This window comes from Thamnophis sirtalis, unplaced genomic scaffold, assembly GCF_051295495.1.
Source record: "Thamnophis sirtalis isolate CommonGarterSnake01/CBP01778 unplaced genomic scaffold, rThaSir2_p1.2 scaffold_5, whole genome shotgun sequence".
Taxonomy (NCBI): domain Eukaryota; kingdom Metazoa; phylum Chordata; class Lepidosauria; order Squamata; family Natricidae; genus Thamnophis; species Thamnophis sirtalis.
The window spans coordinates 135,787,833-135,813,021 of NW_028261385.1; the positions used below are offsets into that span (position 1 = coordinate 135,787,833).

Genomic DNA, 25,189 nt, shown 5'->3' on the forward strand with positions numbered 1-25,189 from the left:
AGGCAATGTAGAATTGAGAACTACAAAGGCTAAACATGTATGCCAATCAGTGGTGGGTTCCGCATCCCGTTGCAACTGGTACAGTGCAATGGGACCCGGCACTCACCACATGAATGCGTGCAGCAGCGCCTCTGCAACGCTCCAGCTGCTTGGCATAGTGTTGCACAGGGGCCGTACGCTCCATGTGCTTGCACAGAAGTGCCAAAGAGCTCAAATACAGTTAAGGAGGGCTGGTAGACCCTCCGGAGCACCGTACCAGAACAGTATTTGGTGCTCTCGGCAGGCACTGTTACACCAGTACCAACTACAACCCACCATTGATGCCAATACAGAAGGCTGTATAAATTTTTTTATATTGTTTTGTTTGTTTTTAAAGGTAAAAATGTTTAATAAAAACTATTTTTTAAAAAAAATGGATTAGGTATGGCTTTATATATACAGTAATTCGGTTTATTTAATGCTGAGTCTGTATTTCCAAAAGAGTTTGCAGTTTTTCTGCAACACTGAAATAGCACTAAAAGCCACTGGCCATCATTTGGAATTGTCCTGCTGTAAGGTGATTTATTGAATGTCTAACCAAATGAGTATTTTAATAATATGGACAATTTTCTTAGTCTAACGTTCCTTTCCCTATGTGTTGTCAAATCAAAAGGTCAAGCATAAAGCAGAATTTGAGTTGATAAAATTTATCTTAGCAGCTGAGGTTCCTTAAAAAAAAACCAGTGTTCAGTTTTTGATCTGTCCCCATATTCTTTTGCCCTTTTACACCAGAGATTTACCAGCAAATTTTACAAGCTGTATTTATTTCAAAGTATTTTTAAAATAAAACTTTGAGAAATCCTGCAGATTAATAGTTGAAGCCCGAAGTTTTTTCTACATGTAGATTAAGTAAAATTTATTGAAAATGTGGTATGTCATCAAAGCTGGTTTAAATTCTTTCTTCAAATGAGATCAGAAATTTCATAGTGAGATTTCCCCTTCTTCTTGTTTTTCTTAGGATATTATGAAAGGAATCATGCTTAATTTTGAGAAAATGCTTAAAGAAATCTCCAGCAAGCAGCAAACACCAGATGTCAAAGCCTACTTCAGAATCTTCCAAGAAGAATTGGGCTACTTGAAACTTAGCGATATTAACTTGTTGGGAAATGTGATTCTGAAAAGCTTTAAAACCTTGCAGAGTATACCTCAGAAAGTAAGTCTTCAAATACTAAACAGTATATTCAATGTTCCTTTTTTATTTCCTATTCATTAATCAGTCTAATTAACCACTAACCAGTTAAGTTTGCATCCTCTATGTCCACTTAACCATGAAAAAAGACACACAGAATTCAATGTGAAGTCCTTCAGAGTTGCGTACAAAATTACTAAGAGGCCCCCAAAAATAAAAGCAGCTTTTATTCTGGAATTATTTCTTTATTTTAATTTTATGATACCTCTTATAATCCAATGGAAGCTGGATAAGAGGAGGAAGTATGCAAGCCTATTAAAAATAAAATATTTCCTTCGTGGAAAGTTGCTTGCTCAAGATGAGCAAGCAATGTAGCTTTTGGTTTTTGTTTTTAAATAGTAGTCTTTCACTGTATTGAAACTGGACAAACAGATTAGCATTAGCAATAGCACTTAGACTTATATACCACTTCAGAGTGCTTTCCAGCCCTCTCTAAGCATATTGCCCCCTACAATTTGGGTCCTCATTTTACCCACCTCGGAAGGATGGAAGGCTGAGTCAACCTTGATGACTAGATGAGATGCCAGTTATATTGTTCCAATTTGTGGGATGTAATTTTTTTTTAAAGTGAAAAACAGATCTGGGAATCTGATTTGTATATCGAACTCTGACATGAGAAGGGATTTTATTCTTTTTGCTTTCTCTTGAGGACTATGTGAACTGAACAGGGTTTTTAATGGAACCCAAATGATAATTTTAATTCCAGTGCAAATTGAAGGCAGATGGAAAGCGATCTGGATTGGAATCATAATAGGAACAAACGATTAATGTTCCTTGATCCTCCCATTGGAGCCCTAATACAGATTAGCGCACACACGCGCACGCGCACACACACACACACACAATACATACATTCATTTTGACCAATTTCATATTCTTCCTGGCTTTCATCATACAATCCAGATTGTAAAAGTCCAGCAAAAAGGGTGGGATTTTTTTAAACATACTCCGTACATTTCTTCTGTATGGTTTTCATTGGTGTAATATATCTATCCCAACTGAGGTGAAACCACTATCATCACTGAGGTAATTTTTGTTGTTGTGGGACACAGTTACACAAAGCATTCATATCAGAAGGTAGTTATTCTGCAAGGGATCGTGTCCGTAAAGTCTTTAGCAGTCGCAAGGTCATAAGGACCTTCACTTCCAGCCTTCCAAACTCAGAGCCGTGTTTAATGGACAATATCTGGAAATACTCAGGCTCCCTACTTCTGTGTTACACTTCTTGTTCAATACAGAAACCGATGCATGTTCTCCCTGCCCCCAGTCAACAAATCCCACCCAATATTAAGCTACAACATTTTTTAAAGGAAAACCAGCAGAGGGAAGCAAACTTCCTCTAATAATACCTATTTGCTTTTATTTGGACACGTGTTACACCCCTGAGATATGTTTGAACAAGGCTTAATATAACTAACTAACGGAATTTTCTTTGAATCTTTAATCAGTTTTCAAAAGGGGAAGCTAGAAAAACTCCCTAAGAAGGATGCAAAGGTTAGCTCATTTGTTTTTCTGTGTGTTTTTCCCTGCAGATTGTCCAGGCCATTTCCCAGGGGGCTGAGAATGATCTCATGGCTCACTACATCTTCATGGACAATGAGTTTGAGCTTCCCACAAGTGCAGGACTGCAGCTACAAGTAGCTTTCTCTGGAATAGCCACCCCTGGAGCAAAAGTTGGAATGAAAATTTCACAGAGGAATGTGAGTTTTATTTTCACGCTAACTTGGAAGTTTCTTCAATAACCTACAATTCAACAGATGAAATGGTGAACTACAGTAGTGCAAACAAGAGCCACAATTTCAGGAGGGAGTGGGCTCTCATTTCATTTTCAATGGTCCACTTAGGGTTATAGGGGTATACGAGCTACCTAAAATCAACAGGAGCTCTTGGTGTAGGATTTCATCAATGACCTACTCAGTGGTGGGATCCTACCGGTTTAACAACTGGTTTGATGATAGTGCACTGCATTCACATGCACAGTTTAGAGAAAACTTACCATCCGCATTACTACTGGGGAGGAAAACAGCTGAGGTGAGACAATCCGCACTGCCAGGCGAACCCAACTGAGAGGATATTGGTCAGTAAAATGCAAGGGAGGGTGGGCGGGCCCAGTTGATCGTTGGAGCGAACCAGTTCATTCCCAGCTGATCGTCAGAGCTACGAACCGAACCGGTAGAATCCCACTCTATATTTCCCCTATACTGGAAGTAATGTTACATCATGGCAAGCAGAATTATGATGGTCATGTAGGAAGGTACATAGTTCTTGTTCTTTAGGTGAGTTTAAGTACATTAAAAACTATTTTTCTGTGGAGTCCATCTAGGAATTCCATATTCAGAAAAGCACTTCTAGTGGGGGGGGAACCCCTATTCAAATTCATAAATATATAGCTTAGGCCCAGGTTATTTCAGAAAATATTTTTCTTGTATGAGCCTCATAACTTACCAAAATTGTCAGGTAAGTTTCATCTTTGGATATCATCACTTCATCTGGTGGTGATATGGGTCTTCTCAGTTATTCCTAGATTGCAGAAAACACACTTTATTGGTGATCTATTTTCTATAGAAGCCTACGAGAGAATCTTAAAGGCCCATCTTTATGCTTGGATTTTAATCATAGCTGATCTGGTTTGATTTTTTTTTAGAAAAGGCGTTTATAGCAGTTATAGCAGTTACACTTATATACCGCTTCATAGGGCTTTCAGCCCTCTCTAAGCGGTTTACAGAGTCAGCATATCACCCCCACAGTCCGGGTCCTCATTTCACCCACCTCGGAAGGATGGAAGGCTGAGTCAACCTTGAGCCGGTGAGATTAGAACCGCTGAACTGCAGATAACAGTCAGCTGAAGTGGCCTGCAGTACTGCACCCTAACCACTGCGCCACCTCGGTTTATAGAAATGAAGTAAATAAATACTTCATTGTATGATAAATAAAGTGCTGAAAACAGCACTGATTTTGAAATGTGCTTATTCCAAGTTTAGATGGTTTTCATGTATGTGAATCAGACTTTTGGAGAAATGTAGATACCAATATTTAGTAAATCCGCTTCAAGATCTGAAATATATTGTCTGTCATCCTGGGGAGGATTACTATCAGTAAGTAAACTATCAGAAACTAATTCTGGTTTGCAACATCATGACAAATATTTGGGAAAGATTAAAGAAATATTTGTATCTTATATGCATCTTCTAGATCCACGCAGATTTGGTTTTTAAACCATCAATGGCAGTTGAGTTCATAACTCATTTAGGAGTGAATATCCCCGAGTTTGCTAGAAACGGTATACAGATGAACACCAATATATACCATGAATCTGGAATCGAAACTAACGTTGCATTGAAAGCTGGACACCTTAAATTCACCTTTCCTGCACCAAAGGGCCCAATCAAGCTTTTCAGCATGAGGTATCGTTAACAGTTTTGTTTTATTTATTTATTACATCAAGCATGTGTTAGATAACATATATAAGTATAAACATGATTTTGGATACATGAAATGGATACGAATGAAAAGGAATATTAGGACAGGGACTGTAGTCATGCTGGTGCGCTTATGCATGCCACTTACAAACCTCTTAGGAATGGGCTGAGGTCAACAGTGGACAGTCTAAGGTTAAAGTTTTTGGGGTTTGGGGAAGAAACCATAGAGTCAGGTAGTGCATTCCAGGCATTGACCACTCTGCTGCTGAAGTCATACTTTCTGCAATCGAGTTTGGGAGTGGTTTACCTTAAGTCTGTATCTATTGTGAGCTCGTGTATTGTTGTGGTTGAACCTGAAGTAGTCATTGACAGGTAGGATGTTGTAGCAAATAATTTTATGTACTACGCTTAGGTCACACCGAAAGCGGCATAGTTCTAAATTGTCTAAGCCCAAAATTTCAAGTCTGGTAAACAACTTTTCCTTTTTGGTTGCTGATTTTTGTTCCTGCATAAAACATTGATGTGCAGTACAGGTTTTGTACAGAGATGTTGTCCAATATTGTTTTTTACTCTTCTGTTACAAAATGTAGTTCCTGGGTGCAATTATGATATGCCAATCTAGTCATTGTCTTTCTCTACATTCAGAAATGAACTTAATCTGCAAATTGCTATAAAGGTGCCATTTCCATCTTGCAAATAATATTTTTAAGCAGCCTGAATACCTTGGGCTGGGCATGTCAGTTTAGAGTTTTTGTTTTCAGTCTTCCCTAGAAAGACCAGACTCAAAGACAATATCAGAATGTGAATTAACCTTCCAAGAACAAGATTAAAGATTTGCACAAAATATTTTAATTGATGACCATCTATTCTTCATTTTAATTGCTAATTGATTGAATCAGTAGAAAGAGAAAAAGACCATTGATTTCCTTTTCCTTTTACAGCAATGTCTTGCATTTGGTCACCCCAACCCGAACAGAAGTGATCCCTCCACTGATTGAGAATAGAGTGTCACGACATTCTTGCTCTCCTTTCTTCACTGGCCTTAAATTCTGTACCAGAATAGAATATTCCAATGCTAGCTCTACAAATGCAGCACCTTATTATCCACTGACAGGAGAAACTCGGTAAGATAGCCCATTGGTCTTTCTCTGAATGAATCATCAACTCCTCTTTGATTCTTTGATATTTTCAGGCCAACCCTTCACCAAAGATAGAAAGCTCGTGGGACTGTATAAAACATGAATACATTCAGGGGTGGGATTGAAAAATGTTAGCAACTGGTTCTCTGCCCGGTTGCTGGGTGGGTGTGGCCATGGTGGGTGTGGCCTACTCAGCCTCCTGCACCATGGCGCGGGGGGGACTTTTCGCCCTCCCCAAGCTCCGGAGATTTTCCTCAAGTCTCCAGGAGGGTGAAAACAGCCTCCCCTGGGCTCCAGAGGCCCTCCGGAGGCCGGAAATGGGCTTGTTTCTGGACTTCCAGTAGGCCCGTTTTTCAACGTCCCAGAACCTCCGCGCAGACCCTGCACTTACCTGGCATGATGAACGGGCCGTGTGGAGACTCCTGGGAGGGGTGGGCGGGGCCAGCAGGTCCTTCCAACTATGGCTTTAGTGAACTGGATGTAAAATTAACATCCCGTTCGCTCAAACCGGTGAGAACCAGCTGAATTCCACTCCTGCATACATTCAGATAAAGATCTGTTTTGCTTACTTTGTTTTCCTCCTGGTGTTAAAGGGAAATGGTTCTTTGTGAGGTGTTGTACCTTTGTTGCACTTGCTTTATTGGCTCCAAAAATTAAGCCCCTCTTCACCATCCTGAAAGCCAGGAATCTATTTGTAATGAATTCTTTGAGATGTTGAATTATTTGTCCATCATAATTTTTTTACATTTCCGTGGTATAACCTCAGGACAGACTATCCTGATACCAAATATTTTATATTGTATTCGGTATCTTTATATTTTATTGTGCCACCCTTTACTGCAAACATCTTTAGAGTAGTTTTAATGTTATAACTTTTATGGATAACTGTTCTGACCCCCTCCTCCGTCCAGTAACGAATGCCGAGACAAGCTTAACTGGAATGTACTTTAATAGCAACACACCAAAACCTTGGTGGCTGAAAGCCAAGCAGAACAAACAGATAAGGACTTTGGCAGCAACTCAGACAAAGTCAGGCAGCAATAAACACAGATAAGGCTTGGCAGCAATCCAGCCTGCCAAGATCACAGTAATGTCCTCCGACATTCAATCCTGCGTTGACTTCTGCAAAGAGGGCCGTGTGCACAAGTAGCTTTTTATAGTCTGGAGAGGAGCCTAATGACCACCAGCTGAGTGCAATCACCTCCTGTAATTGCGTAATTGTTCCTGACGCCTAGTAGCTCTTTGATGGCGTGCATCCAGGAACAACTCACTACTGGCCTCCGGCTCACTCTCCCTTGTCTCCTCCCCACTGGTCCAAGGCTCAGGTGCCTCCTGGTGGCCAACCAGCCTCTCTGCACCCTGCTCGGAGTTGGAACCCTGTCCAGAGTCCTCCACATCCTCCAGAGCCGACTCAGAGGGCCCCTCGCTGTCGGAGTCTGGTGGCAGCTCCAACGGCACCTGCTGGGCCACAACAGATAACTAATAGCAATTGAAGGTGTATTTCCTTATTCCAAAAGTGTCAGCGCTGTAGAACTTCGCCTTTAATTATTCTGTATATAAGTTCCACATGCAAAACCATATGCAGGTGAAGTGGAGAGTATATCATTAGGATGGCAACTAAAATGCAATGCAGAAAAGGAGTAGGTGAGGAGGGAAATGGGAATATACCACATACCCTAATTATTGATAGACCAAAGTGAACCTAATATTGTTAAATTGTTAAAGTCATCATAGCTTTCACATGATGTCTATTAGATCAGAAGTTCCCAACCCATGGGCCACGAGGGATTTGCAGTGGTAATTCTTTTCTATCTTGGCTGTTATTCCATTTAATTATTCACAATTCACAATGAGATATTGTCTTCTCACCTTATTTAGGTTTGAAATTGAACTGCAACCGACAGGAAAAGTAAAGGAGTACATTGCAAGTGCTAACTATGAACTAAACAAAGAGGGCAAAGACTTGGTGGACACTTTAAAATTCATTGCTCAAGCCAAAGGTAAGAAACTGTGCAATTTGTTGTGCAGTAATGGGAAATCTTTCCGTAATTTGCTTAATAGTAAATCTCTTCTCTGACTAAAACTAGTACAAAATCACCAGGTTCCTGCCAACAGGTCTTGGAAGGTCAGGATGCAGGAAATTTTTAGCAATTTTAATGAAATCAACACAAATCCAACATCTATCAACAATGACATACTGAGGGAAAGCTTTCCAAACAAAGATTTGAAGTATTTAATATTTGAACTGAACAACATTTTGAACTGCATTGATGTTGACCATTTATTTTAATGGACCACCCACATTTGTAATAACCAATTATAATTATATGTTTCAGGTGTAAAAGAAAGTGAAGCCAAAATCATCTTTACATTCAATCGAGGGAGAAAAATCTTTACCAGTGACTTCCAGGCCCCCGGTTTCAACATCGATTTTGGCACCAACCTTAAGATTACCGATTCCTCCAATCAAGGAAAGAAAGTAGTTGCCTTTATCTTAGACATAATCAACAAGAAAAGTCCTGAAATTACCATCACAGGAAGCCTAAGGTAATGATGCCTTCCCCCTCCCTAATTCTTATAGACATCCCAAGGCTGATAGTATTGAAATAGGCCTGGATTTCTTAACTCATGCTGTAAAGATCCTGTTGACTGCTTACAATGGTGGGAGAAGAATATCTAGGGTCAATTCCACTTGGCATAATCTCCAATGAATTTCAAGTGATTTGGAGTCAGTTTACAGTTGCCTTAACTTTGTGTGATTAGGCAGTGCTTCCTCCAATTGAACTCATAAGAGAATGCCAGCATCATGGATAAGGGTGCTATCGCCCCAAACTATGGCAGCAAAAATTCTATCACCTACATTCCACATAGAAAAGGGAAAAAATAACTTTGCTCTCAGTGCCAATCCTTATTTCCAATACTTTTCTTCTTCATTTTTTTCTGATCATTTTGAAAGAGTTACAAAATGTATGATGGTGGTGTTATAAATTTTGCTTTTGTGAAGATAATTTGCAGTGTTGTCTGAATACTTTTTCTAACAGAGAGAGAGAAAGAGAAAGAGAGAAAGAGAGAAAGAGAGAAAGAGAGAAAGAGAGAAAGAGAGAAAGAGAGATAGATAGATAGATAGATAGATAGATAGATAGATAGATAGATAGATAGATAGATAGATAGATGTAGATGTAGATGTAGATGTAGATGTAGATGTAGATGTAGATGTAGATGTAGATGTAGATGTAGATGTAGATGTAGATAGATATAGATATAGATATAGATATAGATATAGATATAGATATAGATATAGATATAGATATAGATATAGATATAGATATAGATATAGATGATATAGATATAGATATAGATATAGATATAGATATAGATATAGATATAGATATAGATATAGATATAGATATAGATATAGATATAGATATAGATATAGGCCGGGGCCTTGAACCGGGGCCTTGAGGCTGTTAAAGACTGGATGAGAGCTAACAAACTGGTACTCAACCCGGAAAAGACCGAGTGGCTGTTGTGTTTTCCTCCCAAAAATTTGGCTAACGTTCCATCAATCAGGCTGGGGGGGCAAAATTTATTCCCCTCAGACAGGGTCCGCAACTTGGGAGTCCTCCTGGACCCACAGCTGAGTTTTGACCATCATTTGTCGGCTGTGACCAGGGGGGCATTTGCCCAGGTTCGCCTGGTGCGCCAGTTGCGGCCCTACCTGAACCGGGAGGCTCTCACAACAGTCACTCGAGCCCTTGTGATCTCTAGGCTGGAATACTGCAATGTGCTCTACATGGGGCTGCCCTTGAAGAGCATCCGGCGACTTCAGCTAGTCCAGAACGCGGCCGCGCGAGTGATCATGGGCGCACCACGGTTCGCCCATATAACACCAATCCTCCGTGAGCTGCGCTGGCTACCTGTTGATCGTCGGGTGCACTTCAAGGTCTTACTTACTACCTATAAAGCGCTCCATGGTAGTGGATCTGACTATTTGAGAGACCGCCTCCTGCCAATTACCTCCCTGCGTCCCATCAGATCGCACAGAGTAGGCCTCCTCCGAATTCCATCCGCCAGTCAGTGCCGACTGGCGACTACGCGGAGGAGAGCCTTATCAGTTGCAGCTCCGACATTATGGAACAACCTCCCCGTGGAGATCCGTACCCTCACCACAGTCCAGGCCTTCCGCACAGCCCTCAAGATCTGGCTATCCCGTCAGGCCTGGGGATAGGATTACTCTCACCCCGCCCGAATGTTGAGTGAATGTTGTGTTTTTATGGTTAATTTTCTTTTAATCACGATTCTTTTTTTTAAGTCTTGTCTTGCACTCCCTTCCCTTCATTGTTGTAAGCCGCCCTGAGTCCCCTCAGGGAAAAGGGCGGCATATAAATCCCCAATAAAATCCTAAAAAAATCCTATAGATATAGATATAGATATAGATATAGATATAGATATAGATATATGTAATTAGAGTTACAACCCCTGGTATGCCCAAATATGGGAGGAAGTCCACTGCTTCCTTTCTCTGTCCATCGGCTCGTCACAAGAGACCATCCAGACAGAAACCCAATATTTTTTACTGTTGCCTTTGTTACATTTGTGTTGTATTTGTGCTGATAAATTTATTTATTTATCAGCACAAATACAACACACACACATACACACATACACACAGATATATAGATAGATAGATAGATAGATAGATAGATATAGATATAGATATAGATATAGATATAGATATAGATATAGATATAGATATAGATATAGATATAGATATAGATATAGATATAGATATAGATATAGATATAGATATAGATATAGATATAGATATAGATATAGATGATATAGATATAGATATAGATATAGATATAGATATGTATGTGTACATACATACATACATACATACATACATACATACATACATAATGTATAGTTATATATAATGTCTGTATTTCTTTTTTATGATTTGCTTCTACCAGCTCTGCTGCTGGGAGAGAATCATCCATGGAAGCGGCAATCTCTATTCCCCGCCTACAGACTCAAGCTAAAACAGATATATCCTACCATCGGTCAAGTAATGGAGTGATATTCCAGATTGACTCCTCGGCTACCTCATACGGCTCATCAGTTTCAGAGAGGATTGTCTTAAGATATGGTAGGTTCCTTTCGTGAAATGAAATCTTTTCATCAACAAACAACAATAAAAACCTCAGCCTTCTGATTCTGTGTATGTAGGACAAGACTTCTCCAATCACACCCCAATTTTGTCCAGCCCCTTCAGGGAGCTGCCTACTGGAGCTCAAATCTTTGTAGTGACATACATTAACAGATTAACAGAGTTGGAAGGGACCTTCTAGCACATCTAGTCCAAACCCCACCCAAGCAGGAGACCTTATACCATTTCTGACAAATGCCAGTCCAATCTCTTTGTGAAAGCCTCCAGTGATGAAGTTCCCACAACTTCTGAAGGCAAACTGTTCTATTGGTTGATTGTTCTCACTGTCAGAAAATTGCTACTTTCTTCTAGGTTAAATCTCTCCTTGATCAGCTTCCATCCATTATTCCTTGTCTGGCCATTGGGTGCCTTGGAAAATACCTCTCTAGAGCAGCCCCTCAAATTTTGGAAGACGGCTATCATGTCTCCCCTAGTCTTTCCCTTCACTAGACTAGCTATGCCCAGTTCCTGCAACTGTTCACCATATGTTTTAGTCTCCAGTCCCCTATAGAGAGAACCATTCGGGCTTGAAGGGTACAATTTGTCATTAAATCAGAATATGGATATCACACAACTCTAGCCCACGGGTTGAGTAGTTTTGACCATGAGGGATGCAATATCCAGTTCGGTTGCCTTGTGTATAAAATTTTAACTGCTTTGTTAAGACAGAACATTGCCTGGGGTATACCATTGAGGAGGTAGCCTACACGTCATTCCTCCAAAATATGGAACACTTCACAAATATGTGTGTCATGGGGTTGAGTATGTCCTTTATTTGGAAATAGATCTTTGCATGGACAAAATGTGATCTCTAGCACGGTTCTCTAAGTTCCTCTGTCTTTTCCACATACAGTATAAGCTCTACCTCACCTCATCAGAGTAATTATTAAACTGGTAGGATTTTACTTTCAATTTCATAATCCAGGTTCTCTAGGAAATAATATGGGGTCCTTGGTTCTGTCTTTCAGATACAGAAAAAGTAGAGATTCAGTGGAACTCAGGCACTAGCGCTTCTTTGAAGAGAATGTCTGCCAATCTGCCTGTAGATGTGAAAGATTATTCAAAGGCTTTGCAGAAAAAGGCAAATGGACTTCTGGATCACAAAGTAGCTAATACTGACATGACACTTCGGCACATCATTTCACATTTTATTGTGGTAAGTAGATGTGCCCGCCGTAGTTGCCATTTGTCAAAGTATCTGGTACAGTTCAGTGGTGGGATTCAAAAAATTTTACTACCGGTTTTATGGGCGTGGCTTGGTGGGCGTGGCAGGGGAAGGATACTGTAAAATCTCCATTCTCTCCCCACTCCAGGGGAAGGATACTGCAAAATCCCCATTCCCTCCTAATCAGCTGGGACTCGGGAGGCAGAGAATAGAGACAGTCAGAAGTGGTATTTACTAGTTCTCCTATCTACTCAAACCTCTCCACTACCAGTTCTCCAGAACTGGTCAGAACCTGCTGAATATCACCTCTGGTACAGTTGATTTGAATGTTCTAGCTGTAGGAGGTGTCAGTATCTTCCAAAAAAAGGCCAAAGTTCAATGGTAACCAAGCACAATTTTGACAATGGAAATATCAGGGATCAGGAAGCCAGGGGACCCTAGAGTGTGGGGATGATGTAGGGGCTTCCTCTCCATGCAAATTGTAACTTGAGTTGTTGCAGTACCTGGGACAAGAGAATCTCATGTAGGTTCTTCCCTCATATTTCAGCAGTGTGGAAAGAAAAGGTGGCATGCATCAGTTTGCACACAACTGGAGAATGTCACACGAGACCATATCCTCACTGTTTTTAGGATTTTATCCCTGGTGGGAACTGTTCGAATTGTTACATCTAAATCTGTTCTGACCCCCCTCATCCCACACCAACACACTTTGAGCCAAAGATAAGTTACGGCATTTAATTAACAGACATTAACAGGTCCTTGGCAGCAAACCGGCACAGACAAGCTTGGGCAGCAATCCAGCACAGATAAGCCGTGGCAGCAATCCAGCCTGCCAAGCTCACAATAATGTTCTCCAACATTCGTTCCTTCTGCAAAAGGGGCACGTGCACAAGCAGTCCTTTTATAGTCTGGAGAGGACCCTAATTATCACCAGCTGAATGCAATTACCTCCTGTACTTGCGCAACTGTTCCTGACGCCTATTAGCTCTTCGGTGCCGGGCGTCCAGGAACAACTTACTGCTGATGTCAGGATCATACTCCCTTGTCTCCTCCCCACTGGTCCAAGACTTAGGCGCCTCCTGGTGGCCAACCAGCCTCTCTGTGCCCTGCTCAGAGTCGGAACCCTGTCCAGGGTCCTCCACATCCTCCAGAGCCGACTTATTGGGCCCCTCGCTGTCGGAGTCTGGTGGCAGCTCCAACGGCTCCTGCTGGACCACAACATAAATGTAAGATTCTTGTATTGTGATAATTTATTATGATTTTTCAGGCAACCAATACCTGGCTGGAAAAGACATCCAAAGATATACCATATGTCCAGAACCTGCAGGACAAATTAAGTAAACTTCAACAACTTGACTTTCAAATCACAGATGTAATCACCATTCCTGAAGAGCTTTTCTTTAAAAGGTAAAGCCAAATATCATTGTTTGTTTTGTCTGATGCTGGCAAACCCCATGAGAATTTCCAAGTTAGCCTTCCCCTACTTCAGGGGTGTCAAACTCACCGTAGTGGCAGCTCACGTTATGTATCATGACTTTTTCCCCCTTCGCTAAACCGGGCGAGGGCATGGCCAGCGCATGATGCATCCAGCCCACGGTCTGCGAGTTTGACAGGCCTGCCCTACTTGAAGGCAACCAGAACTATGGACTTCAACTCCACCACCACTACCTCCAATTCTGCAGCCTATATAGACATTAATGAGAATGCTGGAGATTGAAGTCCACATATTGAGAAAACATTGAAATTGATGTAAACGGATGGATGGATGGATGGATGGATGGATGGATGGATGGATGGATGGATGGATGGATGGATGGATGGATAGATGGATAGATGGATAGATGGATAGATGGATAGATGGATAGATGGATAGATGGATAGATGGATAGATGGATAGATGGATAGATGGATAGATGGATAGATGGATAGATGGATAGATGGATGGATGATAGTAAGTAAAAGCAATAGTTAACCACTTCTTCAGTGGTGTTCTCTTCAAAAGATAGCTTCATTGGGACTTTTTCCAAACAAAATTATTAAAATGCTTGTTATTACTGCTTTTGTCTGCTATCTATTAAAATGGGCATGTTTTAAAATGGGCATGTTTTGAAGAAGAATAGCGCATTTTTAAACTTACAATGGGTAATTCTGTGTTTCAGTGATGGCAAGATTACATACGTTTGGAATAAAGACAGTACTTTCATTACTATCCCGGTGCCCTTCGGTGGACAATCATCACAGGACATGAGCGTACCCAAGACTCTGAGAGCACCAGCACTGGTGGTGGAATCACTGGGATTAAATATTCCATCGCAGGAGTATAAAATTCCGCAATTCACCATCCCTGACGATTATACACTTCGGGTACCTTTGTTGGGCGCTTTTGAGATCACTTCCAACTTGTACAACAATTACTACAATTGGTCCGGCTCCTATTCTTTAGCTAACACCACAAAAGAGGCCCACAGTCTGAAAACAAGATATTTTGTAAAAGCTGATTCTGTTTTGGACTTACTTTCGTATAATATACAAGGTAAGCATCAATTAGTGTTATAAAAGCAATTAATTAAGCACCGGTTATGTTTTCCTATGTTTTCAAAAGTCACCGACTCTTTGCTCCGAACACACCACATCAACATGAATGGTTTTAATGTTTTATGTTTACACAGTTTAATTTAATGAGTTTCTCCCCAAATATAATAATTCTTACTATTTGATTAGTAGATTCTGAAAATGAACTCAACATACTAAGTCCTGACTGTTCATGCAGAGAACTCCTAACAGCCTGGTTGGCTTATTTGCATAAACACTGATTGCCCTTTTTTTTAAAGCATATTAATTGTGTGACACTAAAGAAAAGCTGTACAATACTCTTATTACAAAGTATTGCACAATCTTCTGTCTAATTTTGGAGCAAGGTTCTGAATCAGAAATTACTATCATACAAGAGAGATGGAGACTTTGAGATCTTGTGTCTGCCCAAGATCACCTAGTATTGTGTAGTCTTCCTCATACTGGTACCCTCGTTGTATTTTAAGTTTCAGAGGGCACAGTGATTGAGAATGGCAGAAGAATGATTTGAGTTCCAACTTGAGCCAGGCTTGTGCAAGAATAAATAAAAATGAGATCCAGACAGCTTTAAGGAAAGAAGAAATACTATTCCTAAAAGCAAAGACTTTGCCTTTAGATGCAGCTGCAGAGAAATGGGGTACTGTTTTATAGGGGAGCTTTCCTGGGTGTAGAAGTATCTATGTACTGATTCTAGTGTAATACTTGAGGAGTGTGTGTACGTATGTGTAGGTACATTATTTATAATGTTTATTCTTGTGAACATGCAGTTCCGCTGGGAGATGTAATTTAATTAACTATTTGTGTTTACACACCTTATCCTTTGATATGTGCATTGGTTCCACCACAAAACCGCGGTGGAATAAAGCGCGCTCGACGAAAGCGCGTACGTGACGTCATCACAGCGCGACGAAAACATCGCGCTGTGAGCGGTAAATTTAAAATTAAAGCGAAAACCTTACCCTAACCCCCCCCAAACCTAACCCTAAACCTAACCCTAAACCTAACCCTTAACCTAACCCTAACCTAACCCTTAACCTAATGCTAAACCTAACGCTAACCCTGAACCTAACCCTAAACCTAACCCTAACCCTTAACCTAACCCTAACCCTTAACCTAACCCTAAACCTAACCCTAACCCTAACCCTTAACCTAACCCTAACCCTAACCCTAACCCTAACCCTAACCCTAAACCTAAACCTAAACCTAACCCTAAACCTAACCCTTACCTTTATGTGAATCGGCTTGCTTTAATTTAATTTTAATTTATTTTTAATTTTTTTCATCGCGCTGCTGATGACGTCACGTACGCGCTTTTGTCGGGCGCGCTTTATTCTACTGCGGTTTTGACGGGTCACGTGTGCATTAGGTCTGGGTAACTTATTTGGGGATTTGAGGAAATTTGAGGAAAAGATTTTCCCCTGTTCACTATTTTGACTTGATCTTTAGCTTGACTTTAGCTTGACTGTCAATTATCTAGTGGAGATGCTGATTCTCAGTCCATGGTGGATTTTGTTAATGTTTTAAGGGAAGAATGAAAACAGTATAAAGAATAAAATATTTTATTCTGATATAAAAATTCTCAGAAGAATTTGGCAGCAGTAATCTAATAAATCTAAATCAGGGTGTCGAACTCGCGGCGTGTCACGTGACATACCATGGCTTTTTCCCCCTTCGCTAAAAGGAGGGTAGGCGTAGCCAGTGCATGACGCAGCCTGCCCGTGGGCCATGAGTTTGGCACCCCTGATCTAAATGGAAGCAAGTTGAGAATAATCATATAGTTCATGTTACCATATAAGCCTCAAGTAGGCCTTGTAATTGACAAAAAAAGTAATTTGCTACAGCTAACACCCATATCAGTCCCACATGCTAAAATGTCAAACAAATTATAACTGGGCTCATACATTGAATTAAATTAACATTATTGTTAAGTTTTCAGTGAAACTTCTAAGCAATCCTTGCATGCCTTTTTTAAAAAAAGAATAATGCCCAAATAATCTACTATAACTATAATCTGTTATAAATCCCACTCAGCAACCTAGTTTTGGTCTAATGGTTAAGGTGCTGGACTTGGAGCAGGGAAGCCCAAGTTCTAATCCTGCCTTAGAGACAAAAGGCAGCTGGGTAATTTTTGGTCAGCCATTACTTCTGAGCTTTAGAAAGAGGACAATTTGAAACCACATCTGAAAATTTTGGCAAATAAACTGCATCTCCTTTGACACTAGGAAGGAAAAAAAAAATAGTCCTATTCAAGTCGGTCTCTGCCCACAGTTAATCAGAGCAAGGTCCTATTAAACACAGCATGGCTTACTTTTAAGTATACAAGCATTTTAAACATCTGAATTACAGAATTCATGAACGATGAATGAGGAGAGCAAGCATTTAAACATCACAGTAGTTCAAGCTACTTGGCACCTTAAAGTTACTAATGTTTTCCCCCCATTTTATTTCAGGTGGGGGAGAAGCAAGTTATGACGGAAATGGACTTACCTATGACTATGAAAACTCACTCCGTCACAGCCTCCTCAATTCCAATTTTAAATTCAGCAGGGTCAACCAATATGGACTCAATCCCACCGTCAAAAATACCATGACATTGGAGACTTCCAGCCCCGTCGGAGTTATGTTTGCCTTGTCTGTCAATCAGGATTCCACTGAGAATGACCAGTCACGTGTTGTTTTTACCAAACTAGAAGGGCAATGGAAGGTTGCTACAATTTTTGCCAAAACCAAATACTCACAATCTATCATCTCTAATAAGAACAATCTCGACTTGGTATGGGATTCATCCCTGACTTTTGATTCTTCCTTGTTCGTGGCTACTAACCAAATGAACCAAAAAATTACAGCGGATGCATGGAGTCTGTCCTCTACCACAAACATACAGAATTTCATTCTGACTAATGAGGCTTCCTTAAAGTATCAAAACAACCAGCTGAAACTGTCATCACAGGCAAAGGGAGCCTATCCAAACTTTGAAACAAACAACAAGTTTGAATTAACTTTAGACAAGCAACAGGCTATCCTTCATTCCGAATTAAAGACCACTTACTTTGAAAATGTATATTATGCCCTGGTATCAGGCTCTGTTAATAACCAGGGCCTTGAACTCATCAGTGATTTGTCATTGGAAAACAAAAGGAATAAAGCCGAACATAAGTCTGCTCTAAGTATTAAGCAGGATGGATTGGTGAGCAGTGCAACAACAAAATTGCAGCTTTCCTTACTGGTCTTCCAGAATGAAATGAATGCACGAATTGGCACTTCTGGTGCTTCTCTGAAGATTGACACCAATGGAAGATCAGGGATACACAATGCAAGATTCAGTTTGGATGGGAAACTAGCCCTCACAGAAATAGCACTGTTGAGCACATATCAAGGGAGCATTTTGGATATGGACAGCAAAAATATTCTGAACTTCCGAGTAAATAATGGAGAACTCCGATTTTCAAACAGTTTGACAGGATCCTACAAACAAATGAAGTTTGAGCACACCCATGAGCTGAACACCGTAGGGTTGTCCTTGACGTACGTTTCCAATTTGGACCACACTATTAACCCAGACATATCCCACAAACATCATGTGGACCTGCAGCTACAGCCCTCTTCCCTCACAGCCAACTTGAACAATGATTTGAAATACAGCAGTGCCAATGTAAACAACAAAGCCCGCTTGCAGCTTGAGCTCTTCAAGGTAAATCTGGATGGTAATATTAAAGGTGCTTATAGAGGCAATGAGATAAAGCATACCTATATCTTTACGTATGGAGATCTGACTGCACATATGAAGACGGACACAGCTGCAAGCATCCAAGGCGCAGCGCTTACCCATAAAGTTAACTTGAACGTCGCAGGACTCTCTTCTACAATCGTTGTCAACACAAACTGTGATTCCAAATTCTTAACCTTTTCTAATGAAATACGGTCTGCGGCTGTCCCCTTTACTGTCACTTTGGATATGCATACTAATGGAGATGGACGCTTGGCACTTTGGGGAGAACAGTCTGGGCGGTTGTATAGCAAATTCCTGCTAAAAGCAGAACCTCTTGCGTTTGTCTTTTCCCATGATTACCAGGGATCAACCAACCACATCACCAATTCTAGGGGAAGATACAACACTGGATTAGATAGCAAAGTCACTGTTGTTTTAACTCCATCTGAACAAAGCAGTGCTTGGAAAACGAAGAGTCAGCTGAATAGCCATGTATATACCCAAGACTTTAATGTGTTTAACAATGCTGAAAATATTGGTGTGGAGTTGACTGGACAAACTTTAGCTGATCTTTCTGTACTAGACTTTCCTATGAAGATACCATTCACAAATGATGAAAGACTTAATCTAATAGATACCCTGGGTTTAAGAGAAAATATAGCCGAGCCTCAAGAATTTGGCCTCTCTCTTTCTCTCAAATATGATAAAAATGCAGATGTGCATGTCATCAATCTACCTTTCTTGGAAAGACTTCCGGCATATTACGAGCAATTCAGACATTCCATCTTAACTGCAATGAAGTCCATTCAGAAGAATCTAAAGAGCATAAATATAGACCAGCTTATGAGAAAATACAAAACAGCATTAGATAGGTTTCCCCAGCAAATGAATGACTATGTGAACTCTTTCGATTTGGAAAGTAAAGTGAATAAATTGAAAGAGAATCTGGATGCTTTCACAAAAGATTATAGCATAACAATTGAAGACCTTCAAAGCACATTGGAAAATGCTAGAGCTAATCTGCTAAATGTTTTGACTAAGCTGCAAGTATTTCTGACTGAAACTGAAAAGTATGTGAAGGAGAATTTTGACTTAAGACCAGCTATCATGCAACTTATCGAGACAATTGTTGAAAAAATAAAAGTTCTAGATAAGCAATATGAAATCAGTGTGACAATGATCAACACAATTCAGCAACTCCAGTCTTATATGTCTGAGTATGACCCTAGCCAAATCAGAAACAACGCTGCTGCATGGGCTCAAAATGTGGATGACACGTACAAAATCAGAGCTCAGATACAAGAAAAACTTGATCAACTGAAGAATCAGATTCAGAATTTCGATGCCCAACGTATTGCAGAAGCTTTGAAGCAGCAAATAAAAACAATTGATGTCGAAATGCTTATAGGAAAGTTAAAAGTACAATTTCCATTTGAAAAAATAGACCAACTCCTTAGAAAAATCAAAGACATCCTTCTAAATTTTATGGAAGATTATGAAATATCTGAGAAGATCAATGCATTCACAGTCCACATGCATAAACTTATTGAAAAGTATAATATTGACGAGCAGGCCAAGGTTCTAATGGATAAGGTGGTAGAATTATATAAACAACAGAAAATCTCAGAAACAGTTCAGCAGTTAGCCATCACATTGAAAAAAATTGACCTAAAACCATTCTTCAATCAAATTTTGAAGTTTATCGATGATGCAATTAAGAATCTCCAAACATTTGACTATAAAAAGCTAGTTGACGGTATCAATGACTTCCTTGACTCTGCAATAAAGAAGCTGAAGTCCTTTGATTACAACAAATTTGTAGACGAAACAAACAATAAAATTCGGCAAGCAACTCAAAAAATCAATGACGAAATTAAAGCTTTGGAGCTGCCACAAAAATTGGAAGCTGCAAAACAATACATCAAAGATGTCCATGCTGTGATTTCCCAATATATTGAGAAATGGAAAGATAGTAGACTTGCTGCAACAGTGAACTGGTTCAATGATCTTCTAAGCTCTACAGCAATAGAGGAACTGAAAAGAAAGATCTATGATTTCCTGGAAGATGCACGCAAAAGAATTTACCAAATGGACATTCCAACAGAATGCCAAAGAATCCTTCAAAAAGCAAGCCAGCTATACAGGACCGTAGTCTCCTATCTAGTTGACAAATGGGACAATACTGCAAAGAAGATTAGTGTTTTAGCAGAGAAATACAATGCAAAAAATATGGCTGACCGTCTGAACCAGTTCGTTGAAACTGGGTTTATTGTTCCTGCAATCAGGCTAGGCATAATCAACATACCAACTTTTGAAGTTAGTCTCCGAGCCTTAAAGGATGCAACATTTCAAACCCCAGATTTTATTGTTCCACTAACAGACCTTCGTGTGCCTTCTTATCAGATAAATTTCAAGAGATTAAATGAAATCAGAATCCCAGCTAGATTTACTACTCCTGCATTTGTCATTCTAAACATTATTAAAGTTCCCTCCTATACAATTGATTTTAATGAAATGAAAGTGAAGATCGTGAGGATAATAGATCAATTAATGACAAGTGACTTTCAGCTGCCAGCAACTGATACATACTTTCAAGAGATGAAAATCAAGGATCTTTATTTTTCAGACTTTTCTTTACCTGAAATGAATTTGCCCCAGTTACAAGTACCCGAATTATTGATTCCAAAGCTGAACTTGAATGAATTTCAATTTCCAGATATAACAATTCCGGAATTCCAGTTACCACGTATACCACATACTGTAACTATCCCTACATTTGGAAAGCTGTCTGGTACTTATAGAATTGCTTCTCCCTTCTTTACGCTTACTACTAATGCTGGTTTTCAGAATGTAACAGCAGATGCCCACAGCCCAGAATTTGTAGCCTCTCTTTCGGCTATAGCGGTATCCAAAATCGACTTCCTTGCTTTCACCCTAACTGCAAATACTCACCTTTTGGCACCTGAGATGAAAAAGTTAATCCTAAAAGAAAACCTGAAGTTCACCAACTTGTACCTTAAAGCCGATCACGGAAGTGAAGTCGTATTTTTGACAGCATCCGTTCAAGGAAATGCTGAAACAACAGCCAGCTTCCAGACTACACGTAATGCTATAGAACTGCATAACAAATTAACAGTCAACCTGAACAAGATTATTTCCATGGACAGCAAGACGCTTTATACACATAGGCTCAACATTCCAAGGGCCCAGTTCACTAGCCAAGCTGAATTAAGCAATGAAATAAAAACAGCATTGGAAGCTGGACACATTTCAGCTACTTCCACTGGTAAAGGGAATTGGAAATGGACTGCTCGTGACTACTCTGATGAAGGAACCCACGAATCAAAAGTCAGTTTCACCATACAGAGATCCATAGCTGCATTTGTAGCAGAAAACAGGATAAGTGCCAAATACCTAAGAGTCAACCAAAGAGCGGTGTATGAATACAACTTGCCAAGTTCTTCAAAGCTTCAGGTGGAGTCTACAATTGAGTCTCCGCAACTTGGGCAGAGTGTTTTAAATGTGCAAGGCGCAGGGAACCTCGTACAGCTGAAAATGGAACTGTCTGCTACACACAATGCTAAGGTGACGGGACGCATCTCCGGGACAATAAATAATGGTGTGTCCTTTTCAATACAACCATTTGAAATTAAAGCATCAGCTAATAACAATGTGAATGTAAAAGTTAGCTTCCCATTCAAAGTAGTTGGAAAAATTGAGTCTGTAAATGCCTACAGCTTGGTGCTCAGTCCTTCCACTCAGCAAGTTAGCTGGGTAGCTGAGGGAAGATTTAACCAATATAGATACACTCATAACTTGTCTGCTGGTAATAATGAAGATAGTACTGAAGCTATTGTATCCATGAATGGTGATGCTAACTTGGAATTCCTAAATATCCCTATTTCATTTCCTGAACAATCTGTTCCCTACATTGGTGTCAGGATACCCCAAGTGCAAGAATACTCTCTGTGGGAAGAAACGGGGCTGAAAAGGCTACTGAAAACTCCAAAACAATCATTTGATTTGAATGTAAAACTTCAGTACAAGAAGAACAAAGATGTACACTCGTTTCCAATTCCTTTAGATGGGGTGCACAAAACACTCAATTATTACATCGTGAACTTCAACAAACATTTTGAAAGAAATAGAGACCATACTTTAGCATTTCTGACAGACTCCTACAACCAAGCCAAGGTCAAGTTTGACAAATACAAAGTGGATACTTCAGTAAACCAAAGCCCACAAATCTTCAGGATTCCGAGCTACACCATTCCTGTGCTTAATATTGAAGTCTCTTCTTTTACAGCAGAACTCCCAACTTTTGGTTATGTGCTTCCAAAAGAAATGAGGACTCCAGTTTTCACTGTTCCATTTGTCGGGTTTTCAATGCCATCATATACCGTTGTCCTTCCATCACTGGAGCTGCCAGTTCTTCATATTCCCCAAGGCCTGAGAACACTGAAGCTTCCCAATTATCGAGTAAGCCCCCTGCCAAACCAGATCTCTATCCCAGCCTTTGGAAATATTACCTATGATTTCTCATTTAAATCTAGCATGATTACCCTGAATACAAACGCTGGCTTTTTTAACCAATCTGATATTGTTGCCCGATTGAGTTCCTCCTCCACTTCTGTGATTGATGCCCTACAATATCAGTTGGCTGGGACCACAAGCATCACAAGGAAGAGAGGTCTGAAACTAGCAACTGCATTATCCCTGAGAAACCAATTCATAGGAGGAAATCATGACAGCACTATCAGTTTCACAAAGAAAAACATAGAAGCTTCAGTGGTAACTACAGCAAAGATTACCGTACCAGGCTTGAAAGTAAATTATGGACAGGAGCTTAAAGGAAATGCCAAAGCAATACCGATAATATCTTCAAAAATAAATATAGATTATGATATTGATAACAATTATGTCAATACTAAAGCAGCAATTGTCCACGAAGCTAAACTAGAAAGTTTTATATCTTATATATCGGCTGATACATTAACCAATGGTTTTATCAATGGTAAATTTTATGAAGGAAAATCATTTTCTGGGAAGTTGGTTCATGAAGCAAATACTTATTTGAATTCTAAAGGTATTCGATCAGGTATGAAGTTTGAGACCAGTTCAAATTCTGCAGACTTCTGGAATTTTGATGCAAAAGAAAATGTTGCCATCGAAGCATCCACCGATCGTATTTATGCTTTATGGGACCATAGTGGAGAAAACTATCTAAATTATTTCCCATTACTTCGAACTAGAGGAAACCAGATCTGCAAAGTAACTCTGGAACTAGCTCCTGGTATTATGTCAGCAGGCCTTCAGATACAAGTTGCCCAACCAAGTAATCTCTTTGATGAGACTTCTGTTAATCAAGCATTTTCACTGACTGTTAATAATGGAAATCAAAAAATTAGCTGGAAGAGTGAAGGCCAAATCCTTAATTTTTTCCTTGGACATGGCTTGGAGTTAGCAAATGATAATGTAGAAGCTCAAGTTGACTTGTCAGCAACTTTGGGAGGACGTATGCATTTCCTCAGAAAAGTTATAGTGCCAATTTATGAAAGGAGTTTATGGGACATCTTAAAATTAGATCTGACCACTAGACCTGAAGAGAAGCAATACCTAAATGCAACTACAAAAATAGTATACACAAAAAATGAAGATGGTTATTTTTTCCCTATAAATGTCAATCGACTGGCAGATGGCTTTACAATCATGATTCCTGAAATTCAAGCAAACGGTCTTGACAATCCATCTTACTCCATTGTCCAACGTGAGTTCAAAATCCCTGAAAAGTTGGAAAGTTCATCATTTGATATCAACCTTCCTCTGCTACCGAAAGTACAATTTCCCCAAGTTAATGTAGTAACCAAATACAATAATCTGGAACAAAATAAAATCCCATACTTTGAGTTGACTGTTCCCAAGTACCATGTAACAATGCCCCAATTTACTCTTCCAAAGTCACTTTCTCTTGGCAACCTAAATCTGGATCTGAATGCTGCAATCAACAAGATAGCTGATTTTGATTTGCCTACAATTACAATCCCTCAACAGCAGATTGAAATACCAGCTTTCGCATTTTCTTTACCTGCTGGAATTTACTTCCCCAAATTTGGAGCTTTGTCTAGCTCTGCCAAGGTCGCTTCCCCATTGTACACTGCTACCTGGAACACAGCTGTGAAGAACACCAAGGAAGCCTTCGAACATTCCATTGACTTTACTGCAAATTCACCGCTGCAGTTTCTGGAATACGATTTGGATGGTAAGTATATTCTAGATTATTTTGAATTAGATATAATTGATTGGAATTGAAGACAGATGAATTGAAGAGCCAAGGTGGCGCAGTGGTTAAATGCAGCACTGCAGGCTACTGCTAGATCAGCAGGTCAGCGGTTCAAATCTCACCGGCTCAGGGTTGACTCAGCCTTCCATCCTTCCGAGGTGGGTAAAATGAGGACCCAGATTGTTGGGGGCAATATGCTGACTCTCTGTAAACCGCTTAGAGAGGCCTGAAAGGCCTATGAAGCGGTATATAAGTCTACTGCTATTGCTATTGCTATGAAGGAACTTCTGCTCCTTTAAAATGTAACATAGGTAAGATGAGGCAGAGTAATGGGGTTTTGGGGGGGGGGGAGTTTCAGAGTTTGTTGCATAAATTCAAATCCAGAAGGCACACACAGATAACTGATGCAGCAGGATTCATTAATTTCTTTATATACATAATAGATGGATAAATGTACAATACCAAC

The 25,189-nt window shown here is 40.0% G+C and overlaps 1 protein-coding gene across 1 annotated transcript in view; it reads left to right on the forward strand.

Annotated features, from left to right (window-relative positions):
• Positions 1 to 25,189, forward strand: part of APOB (apolipoprotein B) — a 52,897-nt gene that overhangs the window by 21,606 nt on the left and 6,102 nt on the right. The window contains exons 15-25 of the mRNA XM_087716964.1: positions 998 to 1,192; positions 2,761 to 2,928; positions 4,421 to 4,632; positions 5,589 to 5,771; positions 7,665 to 7,786; positions 8,123 to 8,333; positions 10,763 to 10,938; positions 11,967 to 12,154; positions 13,431 to 13,570; positions 14,323 to 14,696; positions 17,185 to 24,702. Coding sequence (XP_087573090.1) covers positions 998 to 1,192; positions 2,761 to 2,928; positions 4,421 to 4,632; positions 5,589 to 5,771; positions 7,665 to 7,786; positions 8,123 to 8,333; positions 10,763 to 10,938; positions 11,967 to 12,154; positions 13,431 to 13,570; positions 14,323 to 14,696; positions 17,185 to 24,702 — 9,487 coding nt within the window. The remainder of the gene's footprint in view (positions 1 to 997; positions 1,193 to 2,760; positions 2,929 to 4,420; positions 4,633 to 5,588; positions 5,772 to 7,664; positions 7,787 to 8,122; positions 8,334 to 10,762; positions 10,939 to 11,966; positions 12,155 to 13,430; positions 13,571 to 14,322; positions 14,697 to 17,184; positions 24,703 to 25,189) is intronic.